The sequence below is a fragment of the Lathyrus oleraceus genome, chromosome 7, assembly GCF_024323335.1.
Source record: "Lathyrus oleraceus cultivar Zhongwan6 chromosome 7, CAAS_Psat_ZW6_1.0, whole genome shotgun sequence".
NCBI classification, from domain to species: domain Eukaryota; kingdom Viridiplantae; phylum Streptophyta; class Magnoliopsida; order Fabales; family Fabaceae; genus Lathyrus; species Lathyrus oleraceus.
The window spans coordinates 273,684,446-273,695,980 of record NC_066585.1 but is presented as its reverse complement, the minus strand read 5'-3'; the positions used below and the strand labels follow the sequence as shown (position 1 = coordinate 273,695,980).

The 11,535-nt window shown below is 40.6% G+C and overlaps 1 protein-coding gene across 1 annotated transcript; it reads left to right on the top strand.

Moving 5' to 3' along the window:
- Positions 1-594: 594 nt before the first annotated feature.
- Positions 595-7,999, top strand: LOC127103404 (uncharacterized). The gene is made up of 3 exons (XM_051040667.1): positions 595-967; positions 1,448-2,825; positions 7,906-7,999. The coding sequence occupies exons 1-3, from the start codon at positions 595-597 to the stop codon at positions 7,997-7,999; spliced, it is 1,845 nt and encodes a 614-aa protein (XP_050896624.1).
- The last annotated feature ends 3,536 nt before the right edge of the window (positions 8,000-11,535 follow it).

Below are 11,535 nucleotides of genomic sequence, written 5' to 3'. Positions count from 1 at the left end.
GAGACTATGTGATTGAAGATTATGAATCCTTTAAGAAGACCATAGACTTCTTATAAGGAGATAGGGATAAGTTTCGTGCAAAACTCGATGGGCTAGTAGGATTCTGTAATTGGGCAGCTAAAGAACTACCATGGAGGTTGAGAGACGCAGTCGAAGAGTTGAAAGAAGATAGCACTCCTCCAGCCATAATCAATTTCATTATGCTCTGTAAAGGGTTGCTGAAGAGATTCAATGAGGAACTAGAAGAGCTTCAGGCCAGAAAGCCAGCTGTTTAATTTGCTTATGTCTTGTATTTTGTTCCTTTAACAAATGTACTTTTGAACTATGACCTTTTTGGACCTCTATGTTATGTATTGGAATGAATGACGTTTAAAAATTACTCCATTATTGCTATTCTAAGTATTTTTTGTTTCTTCGAATTACTAACAACTAATGAAACTCGAATGAATCCCTAGAAATAAAATATGCATAACATTTGCATCTTCATTATGCATCAAACATCATGAAAATAAAAAAAACTTACCCAACCTTTTTACCCTTTATCCAGCCACATTGACTAATCAACACCGGTATGAGACGCGAAGCAAATACAAGATGACATTAGAGCAAGTTGAGGCCAACCAGGTTACCATGAGGACAAACATCAATACGATCCAGGAGAAGATGGATCAGCTGTTGGAAACAATGCTTGCAATCGCTCAGAGAGAGAGGAGCGAGGAGGAAGAAGCTAGGGCAAGAAGGAATGATGGCACACCAGGTCTGAATCGCCAAGACGAAAGTTACGTCCCCACCAAGAAGAGATTGGTTCAGATACCAGTAGGAGGCAAGGGATATGGAGACCGTGCAGAACCTTTTGATACGTCTACTCATCATGGATCCGAAATTGGAGATGACCAGTATGATGTATTCTATATGCCCGATCAACCAAAGCCTAATATGCTTTCAGATCCTGCTGCAGATAGGCTCCGTGCCCTGGAAAAGAAAATCAAAGCCATAGAAGGAAACAACATCTTCAGTGCTTCTGCCATGAACATGCGTTTGGTATTGAATTTAGTCATCCCGGCTAAATTTAAAACCCTTGATTTCGAGAAATACAAAGGACAGACTTGCCCAAGAAGTCACTTGGTGATGTACTTTAGGAAAATGGCTGCTCATACCGAAAATGACAAACTACTTGTACACTGTTTCCAAGACAGTTTGAGTGGAGCATCTCTGAGATGGTATATGAGTTTAGAACATGGGCGAATTCAAAGTTGGGAGGATTTGGCTGACGCATTTCTCTGTCAGTACAAATACAACTTAGATATGGCACCCGACCGAATGCAGTTGCAAGGGATGGCTATGAAGGAGAGTGAGTCATTCAAAGAATACGCCCAGCGGTGGAGAGAGTTGGCTGCTCAGGTAGAGCCACCATTGTTTGAGAAGGAAATGACCGGGATATTTGTAGACACCTTGGAGGACCCATTCTTTGATCGATTAGTAAGTAGTGCAGCATCTGACTTCACACATCTAGTTACAATTGGAGACCGCATAGAGAAGGGGTTGAGAGATGGAAAGATTCCTGGAGCAGTGATAGCACCTAGCGCACCAAAGAAATATTCTGGAGGTTTCCCGAAGAAAAGAGAAGGCGAGACAAACGCCATATCCAGAAACTATAAAGGGAAGCAACATGCTTCATATGGCCAAGTCGCCGCCGTGGTACCCATACCCTATCAACAGCCAATGCAACAAAAACAAATGTATCAACCACAACATCATCATCAGCAAAATACCGCACCAACAAGACAGTTTAAGCCAAGACCTCCAAGAAGACAACTTGATCCTCTACCAGTACTTTATAGTCAGATATTCTCATATCTGCAGAAGGAGGGCCTTCTAACATTGAGGGAGTTAAAACCAACTATTTTTCCATACCCACCTGGATACGACGCTAATGCCCATTGCGAATTTCACATGGGAGCACCTGGTCATACCTTGGAAAACTGTTTCGCGTTTCAGAATTGGGTACAAGACTTGATTGAAGCCAAGGCCGTTTCTTTCACTCCAAGACGCCCGAACGTGAACACCAACCCTATGTCGATGCATAAGGATGCTTCCGTCAGTGCCATTGAGGAGATTGATCAAGGCAAATTGATCCGTAAGGTCGAAGAGATTCAAACCCCTATCACCATGATAGGAGCACAATTGCTGAAGAGTGGTTTGATCCCGGGAGAGCTGGTAAAGGAAGAGAACAATGAAGAGTTGAGGAGTTTTATACAACAAATGCTGGATCGAGGCGAGTTACGGATAACTTACCGTGTCAAGAGCAAGCACCAGGATGAGGTCAAAGTAGAAATACATATAAGCCCGTTGGTGATAGAGTTCCCAACACCATTCGAATATAAAAATGAGAAGGCAGTCCCATGGATATATCAGCCCAGAGCTTTTAAGCAAGGGCAGGAAGATAAACCTTCAATGACTAACGAACCAAATGTCACTTCAATTGTGGGGCCGGCAGGAATGACGCGCAGTGGCCGGGTGTTCGCACCAAGAACTGCCGATACTTCTGAGAGAGCTAAAGGGAAGGAGGTTGTTGTCCAGATCCCCATCCCTAATCAGGGGATGCAAGACATGCACCTGTCTCCTAAAGTTGTTGTCACTCGTGAGGAAGCTGAGGAGTTCTTAAGAATAATCAAGAAGAGCGATTACAAGGTGGTGGACCAGCTAAACCAAACACCTTCTAAAATTTCCATGTTATCTCTACTGCTCAACTCAGAAGCGCACAGGAATTCGCTGTTGAAAGTATTGAGCGCCGCTCATATCACAAAGGACATAACAATAGAACAGTTTGATGACGTGATAGCTTGTGTGACTACTGGAAATTTCTTGGGTTTTAATGATGACGAACTACCGATTGAAGGAAAGAACCATAACAAGGCTCTCCACATCTCCTTGAAGTGCATGGATACTATACTGTCAAGGGTGTTGGTAGACACAGATTCCTCATTGAACGTCTGTAATACCCTAAAATTTACCCTTCATTTTTCTTGGAAAGCATGGGATTGTGTTTCACATTGCATTAGCATCGTACTAGGTCGTACTCATTGCATACTGCATTAGTGACTTAGGAAATCAGGGTTTGATTGATCACTCCTTACCAGAAGGAGCCCACACAAATCAAGACTGAGAATTGAACTTCATTATCCAAATATACAAGTCTCAAGGGGTTCCATATGTCTTATTATGGTCCCCAGTTCATCAATGGAAGATTCAGAGCTCTCAGAGTGTGCATCTGGGTTTAATAAGGAGATTAGGGTTTCATGGCTACCTACAACAGGAAAGGTTTGGTTGGAAGTGAAGGGGCTCATTCATGTCATGATTATAGAGACATCTTGGCCTAATAAGATCCACAGTTATCTCACAAAGATCCATTGGCAATCAGTGCAATCAGTTCCTGATCATTTTGCCCTAAAACTAGGGTTTGGCATAAAATTGGTTTATTTCTGATTCCTTGGGTGAAACTCATTTCCATGGCCCTCCATATGTCCACAAGGGTCTACATACAAAAAATCAGCTCTTTATTTGAGCCAGAGGTGCTTCAATTGATCAATGGAATCGAGAATCAGACGGTTTGAGAAAAGTCAACTGTGGGGCCAAAAAAGTCAACTCCTGACATTTTGAAAGTGGAATCTCAAAATTCATGCCTAAGGGAGCCTACATGTGAAATTTGATCAAGGTTGGATCATGGATTCATCATTTAATCAGGAGTTGGAAAGGTTACCAAATTTGGAAATAGTTGACTTTCCATTTAAGGCAAGTTTTTATGGTTTTTGCACCCACTTTAAGCCTATATTCCATCAATATGAAAGCTCCATTTGAAAATTTCTCCAACATGAAAGTTGTTCCTCTTTTTCCAAGCTTTCTATAGATATAAAGTTTGTTTCATTTGGATTAAAATTGAGAAAGTTATGCTTAGTCAAAGTAAGACATTATTTTAGGACACTTAGAAAATTTTCTAAGTCCAAAATTTGCAAAAATTGTCAAGACCTATGGGCCAGATTTCTTGCACTTCAAGGCATCTTTTGAAAATACTTTCTTCATGACAGTTGTACCTTGATATGTCCTCTTTCACATCCTTTTGGAATCATCCCATTTGGATCATTGGTTTGAAAGATACACTCATCTAAAGTTGGTATCATAGACTGAATCTTTTGACAGTATTTAGGCCAAACTGGCCCAACCATTTTGCAGCTATGGAACCTGAACTTTATGGCCATTTCTCACCTCTTTCCACTCATCATTTCAACTTATGTTCAACATGAAAGATGTTAAGCTCCATGCCCTCTTTCTACTGTTTGCATTGCCTTGCCATTTGGACATGTTCTCATCAAGTTACAAAGTCTTAAAGTCACCCTGTTGGACTTATTTCCATGTCATGCTGCATAAACCAACCAGCCCTTGCATTTCCTCATTTGGCCATTAGCTTTTGGTCTCACTCACTTAAGTTTTGCTATAATTAGAGTTTACACATACACCTCACTTTTACACATTTTTTGTTCATTATGCACATAATCAAAAGCAAACCTTTCAAGCCCATTTAAGACACATTAACCCCTACATATATAAGCTCCTAAAAACCCTAATCTGAAGTAGTGGTGGCTGCAAAAAGTTCAGAGCAAGGCAAGCAAGAGATTTCTCATTCCTTCCCATTTTCACAAGTTCTAAAATTTCTCAAAGCACAAAGAGCAACCTCATTCCTCCTTCTATTCCTCCACTATCAAGAGGCAGTGGACCTTGCATCCACTAGGTAAATATTTTATCACTCACACCATGTCATGCTTATGCTTACTACTTGTTTCTTTCATGCTATCCATCCATGTTTCATTTTAGTTTTCATTTATGCCATGCTTGTTTGCCATTATTTCCATGCTTATTTTTTATGCTGTTATTGTGCCATGCTTGTCCATGAACCCTTCAATAGGAGACATTGCTTTTAAGTTGGATTTTGTAACATTTATTTTTTGTTGAATCTGGGTACATGAAGCCCCCTTGTTGTTCGCTTTTCTACATGTTAGGGCCATTATTTTTAATGAAACAAAGCACCATTATGTTCTACATGTTCCATACTTGAAGTTTGCTTTTTATACCATGTCATTTGGAGCACCATAACATGAGATATGTTGTGTAGAAGTTGGAGAAAATTGGCCTGCATTTTCGTGTGTTTTTTCTGCATGCATGGCTGTTTATTGTTGTTCCATGATGAGCTGACACGTGGCGCGCTTCAGGCCCATAGATCGCGCCTGGCCTTGCTGATCTCGTCCGTCCACATCCGTTTTTGTCTTATATGACTTATGAAAGCATGGCCAATTGATATGCAGTGTTACATGTTATTTTAATTGTTACATTTTTATTTATGTCACTTGTTGTTTAATTACTTGGACTGTGGGCTGGGCTTAGCGCCCCATATGTTGTATGCACCCCCACTCGCCTGGCCTGCTATGTCCATTCTTTTTATTTCTTTTTTTAATTCTTACTTTATTTATTTTTCTATTTTATTTTTAATTAATAAAAATATTTTATTTATTCATAAAAATACCAAAAAATATTTTTTACTTTCCTTAATGTTTTATTTAATTTATTTAATTTTTATTTTTATATTTTATTTAGTGTTAATATTTTATTTTAATTATTTATTTCAAGTGGTTCTTTTAAGCATACATTTTTTCATTTATTTTATTTTCTTGACTTAAAATTATTTTTAGGTTCTGATTTTTGGGATGAGGGTTGACCAATGTCTCATGGTCAACCTGACCTTTTATTGGAATTTTATTTCCCATTTTCAATTTATTCTCGATTTATTTCTAACCCAATCTTGTTGTTTGACTTTTGGTTTGACCTTTGCTTTGATTCAATTAATTCAATAACCAACTTTCATTATTTTTGAAATCTTTTTGGGGGATGATGATGTCCTGACCCCACCTTAGTTAGTTTAATTTTTCATAATTTTCTTGATTAATTTACTATTTATTTGATATTTTTTAAGTTGACTTGACTTTTCGGTTGACTTTTCCATGATTGATGTTTGACAAAGGGATTGCTTAGGGCAATTGAAGAGATCTTTTGATCCTCCCTTATCCATCTCATGTGCCATGTATTCGAGGCCTTTCATCTTGATTTTATTTGATCCTTGCATCATTTCCCAATTAAATTATTCATTGATTCTTTGTGTGCATAGTTTCACTTGTCCGACTCATCTGATACTTTTTATACTTGTTTCTTTCATCCATGTTTCTATTGTTTGATTGCTTAACATGTCTATACTTCTCATGCATTATCTAATGCTCATTGATTTCATTCTTTGATTATTTGATTTGATCATATACCTGTTTATATATCTGATTGTTTGATTAAATGTTGCCTACTTGTATGATGTATGAGGCATATATTTTTATTGTCTAATTGCCATGAACAACCCCCATTCATAACAAATGTACCCCTCTCCCATGAAGTGTATAATGTTTATTCTTTCATTCTTTATTCATCTGTTAATACAAGAACTAAAACGAACATTCGATAACCATTTCAAAACAAGATCAAAACCTCGATCCAACGTCGAGTAATCATTTTCAAAACTTAACAGAACCAGCACGTATTCATCCATCCTTTTGTAAGTCGATTGCTTCATGCATCACCATTTCTCTTGTAAGTCGATTGCTTCAGGCATCACCATCTACCTGTAAGTCGATTGCTTCGTGCATCGCCATCTACCCTTATCCTTTCCCCGCTCCATCCGTCGATTCTTGTTCCGTTTAGGTAGCACCCATTAGGTAGAACCCTTTGTATGATAAAATTAGGTAGAATTCCTTTATTCTTTTGTATGGTAACATAGGTAGAACTCCCTTATTCTTTTGTATGATAACATAGGTAGCATTCCCTTATTCTTTTGTATGATAACATAGGTAGAATTCCCTTATTTCTTTGCATGCTAACATTAGGTAGATGTTCCCATTTGTAAATCCTAACACTTAAGTCCACATTACATGACAACTCTAGGGCAGAGCTTCCCCATTTTTAGACCTTCCGTGCGTCTCCGATTCTGTGGCATGTCAGTCCGTTCTATTGCAAAGAGGTAACTGCCTAAGACTCGATTCAGCGAGTTGCGACACCTGCTGCTAGGATGTGAATACATTGCTCACTCTCCTTTGACACAACGGGTGTCCTCCTTTGTAAGTCCATGTTCATATGGCAATCCCTAGTTAGCCGAACTACGGCAACTCTGATTCTCATGTTCAGATGAGATATGTAGACACGAGATGCGATGTCTTGCCGAGTTTTGACTGACAACTAACAACTAATCCTTGCTTGTTTTCGCCCTCGTTGCGATTCTTTTCTCTCGCCCTCATTGCGATCGAGACATTCCCTTTCTCTTGCCCTAGTTGCAATCGAGACCCTTTGTTCCCGTAGTTAGCTGAACTACGACTTGCTCTGATTCTCATTCCAGATGAGATACGTAGGCATAAGACGTGATGTCTTAGCGAGCACACTTCTCTTTCACCCATAGGTAGCCGAGCTACGAAGACTCTGATTCTCATACTCAGATGAGATACGTATGCAGTGGATGCGATATCCGTGCGAGTCATTTTCTTTTGACCCTCTTTTAGTAAATAGTACATTAGATATACACACACCCCTTAGACAAGAACAACAAGAGTGGATCACGTAGAGTACTACGGATGCGTAGGGGTGCTAATACCTTCCCTTCGCATAATCGACTCCCGAACCCAAGATTTGGTTGCGAGACCTTGTCTTTTCCTTTCCTTACTTCAGGTTTACTTCGAGCGTTTTCTTTCCCTCCTTTGGGATAAATAACGCACGGTGGCGACTCTTCTGTCATTTTTTCTTTTTCGCCGGTTGTTTTTTTCGCAGGTTGCGACAACGTCATGCCAAAGACGACTTTGATAAAGCTGCCAGTAGAAGTGATAAGTATGAAGCCCAACACCCTAATCATAAAGGCATTTGATGGCTCAAGGCGAGCAGTGATAGGAGAGGTTGACTTACCAACTAAGATAGGTCCAACTATTTTTAATATCACATTCCAGGTCATGGATATACATCCTGGTTACAGTTGCCTACTTGGGAGACCCTGGATTCAATCCGCAAGTGCTGTCACCTCCACTCTGCATCAAAAACTAAAATTCATTACGAATGACAAGATGATTGTGGTTGGAGGAGAAAAAGATATCTTGGTTAGTCACTTGACATCTTTCCGATATATCGAGGTGGATGGTGAAATCACTGAGACACCCTTCCAATCCTTGGAAGTAGTAAACATGATGGCCATTCAACAGACCTTGGAGGTCCCGAAATCTGGACCATCCATGGCCTCATGGCAAGGAGCTAAAGTTGTTATGGAAAGTGAAGATGCACAAGATTGAGGCAAAGTGGTGGAATTGAAAGAAAAACGAGACAAGTTTGGCTTGGGGTATGACCCATCATCACACAAAGTTGGTAACCAATATGACAAAGAGAAGATTCCTTCTGTGGAGAAAACGTTCACCAGCGCTGGTCACATCTTTGGCAAGCAAGTGGCAATGATCAGTGAAGAAGACCGCAAGGAGGGGGTGTCCAGCTGGATGCGTCATGTCGCACCTAATGAAGAACTAACAAACTGGAAGGCTGTGGAAGTTCCCCAAATATTTCAAAAGTAATTTTATCATTTTTAGACAAAACCCTGTGCTCTGCCCAAGGCACAGTGGCATGTTGTAGGGCATCCTTTATCTTTTTCAAGAGTTTTTATCATTAATGAAATGACGTTTTGCATTCAAATTTTTGTTCCTTTTCTTTCATTTTGATCTATTTACGAAAATGGCAATCAACTTTTATGCACGCACTTTCTAAATAAACTGCATAAATCATAACATGCAGAAACACCACCGAGACCATTGATAACGACACTGCTATGGTCCAATATGACTTTGATTGTCCAATCTACCAAGCTGAAGACGAAGTGGGGGAAGATTGCAAACTCCCTGAAGAGTTGGCCAGATTACTCAGACAAGAAGAAAAGGTTATTCAACCACACCAGGAAGACGTTGAAGTTATCAATCTGGGAACAGAAGAAGATAAGAGAGAAGTAAGGGTAGGCGCAGCGCTTCAAGATACAGTGAAGACAAGACTGATAGAGCTCCTCCACGAATATGACGACGTGTTTGCTTGGTCATACCAAGACATGCCCGGATTAGACACTGACATCATGACCCACAAGCTTCCCCTTAAAGAAGAATGCCCTGCTGTCAAACAAAAGCTAAGAAGGACGCGACCAGATATGGCTCTCAAGATCAGAGAAGAGGTGAGGAAGCAGTTTGACGCTGGTTTCCTGGAAGTCTCTAAGTACCCACAATGGGTTGCCAACATTGTACCGGTGCCGAAGAAAGATGGGAAAGTCTGCATGTGTGTAGACTACCGAGACTTAAACAGAGCTAATCCCAAAGATGATTTCCCATTACCTCACATTGATGTACTGGTGGATAACACAACTCGGTTCTCCGTGTTTTCCTTCATGGATGGTTTCTCAGGATACAACCAAATTAAAATGGATCCCGAAGACATGGAGAAGACCACGTTCATTACTCCTTGGGGCACCTTTTGTTACAAAGTAATGTCGTTTGGTTTAAAAAAACGTTGGGGCAACATATCAACGTGCCATGGTGACTCTCTTTCACGACATGATTCATGAAGAGATTGAGGTGTATGTCGATGACATGATTGCCAAATCCCAAACAGAAGAAGAACACATCACCAACCTGGAGAAACTATTCGCTCGTTTGAGGAAGTTTATGTTGAGACTTAATCCTAATAAATGCACATTTGGGGTTCGATATGGGAAGCTTTTAGGCTTTATTGTAAGCCAAAAGGGAATTGAAGTAGATCCTGACAAGGTTCGAGCCATTCAGAACATGCCTGCACCAAAGACTGAGAAGGAGGTTTGTGGTTTCTTGGGGAGACTAAATTACATCGCCAGGTTTATCTCTCACCTTACTGCAATATGCAAACCAATATTCAAGCTTCTGAGGAAGAGTCAAGGCGTAGAGTGGAACGAGGACTGTCAAATAGCCTTTTATAAAATCAAAGAATACTTGCAAGAGCCACCGGTTCTAATGCCCCCTGCCGAAGGGAGACCTCTCATCATGTATCTAACCGTGCTCGACGAATCCATGGGTTGTGTATTGGGACAACAAGATGAGACTGGTAGAAAAGAGCATGCCATCTACTATTTGAGCAAGAAATTTAATGATTGTGAGACCAGATATTCATTACTCGAGAAAACTTGTTGTGCACTCGCATGGGCTGCTAAACGTCTCAGGCAGTACATGCTAACTCACACAACTTGGCTGATATCTAAAATGGATCCCATCAAGTACATATTCGAGAAACTAGCTCTCACTGGTAGGATTGCTCGATGGCAGATGTTGTTGTCAGAATATGATATCCAATATGTTGCACAAAAAGCGATCAAGGGAAGCATACTAGCAGACCATCTTGCTCACCAACCACTGGAGGATTACCAATCTTTGAAATTTGACTTTCCAGACGAGGACATCATGGCTGTTAGGGATGTTGAACACTCCGAACTAGAGGAAAGCCTCGAGCCAAGAGCAGGCTGGACGCTCATGTTTGATGGTTCCTCAAATGCAATAGGCCATGGGATTGGGGCAATGCTGATGTCTCCCAAGAATTTCCATCTACCATTCTTCGCAAAGCTCTGTTTTACCTGCACAAATAACATGGCCAAGTATGAAGCTTGCATACTAGGGTTGGAAGAAGCTATTGAGTTGAAGATCAAGATACTAGAAGTACTCGTGGACTCCGCTCTAGTCATACATCAGATCAGAGGCGGTTGGGAAGCAAGACATGCTAACCTAATTCCATACCGGGATTATGTGCTGAAGCTACTCCCAAAGTTTGACAAAATCACTTTCTCTCATATTCCTCGAGAAGAGAATCACATGGCAGATGCCTTAGCAACTCTGGCCTCCATGTACAAATTGATATGGCCCAACCATCAGCCTCATATTAAGATTAGGCGTTTTGACGAACCTGCTAATTGCTTGACGACAACAGAAGAACCAGATGGTAAACCCTGGTTCTTTGATATCAAACAGTATCTGGAGAAGAAGGAGTATCCGGCAAGGGCTTCCAGCCTTGACAAAAGGACCCTCCGGAGATTGGCATCAAAGTTCCTCTTGAATGAAGAGGTATTGTACAAGAAAAACTATGACATGGTTTTGTTAAGGTGTGTGGACAAACATGAAGCAGATCAGCTCATGAGGGACATACACGAAGGTTCTTTCGGTACGTACGTCAATGGGCATGCCATGGCCAAGAAAATTCTAAGGGCAGGTTACTACTGGTTGACGATGGAAACCGATTGTTACCATTACACCAGAACATGCCACAAGTGCCAAATCTATGCTGACAAAATACATGTACCGCCTACACTGCTAAATGTCATAGCATCACCTTGGCCTTTCTCTATGTGGGGCATCAACATGATTG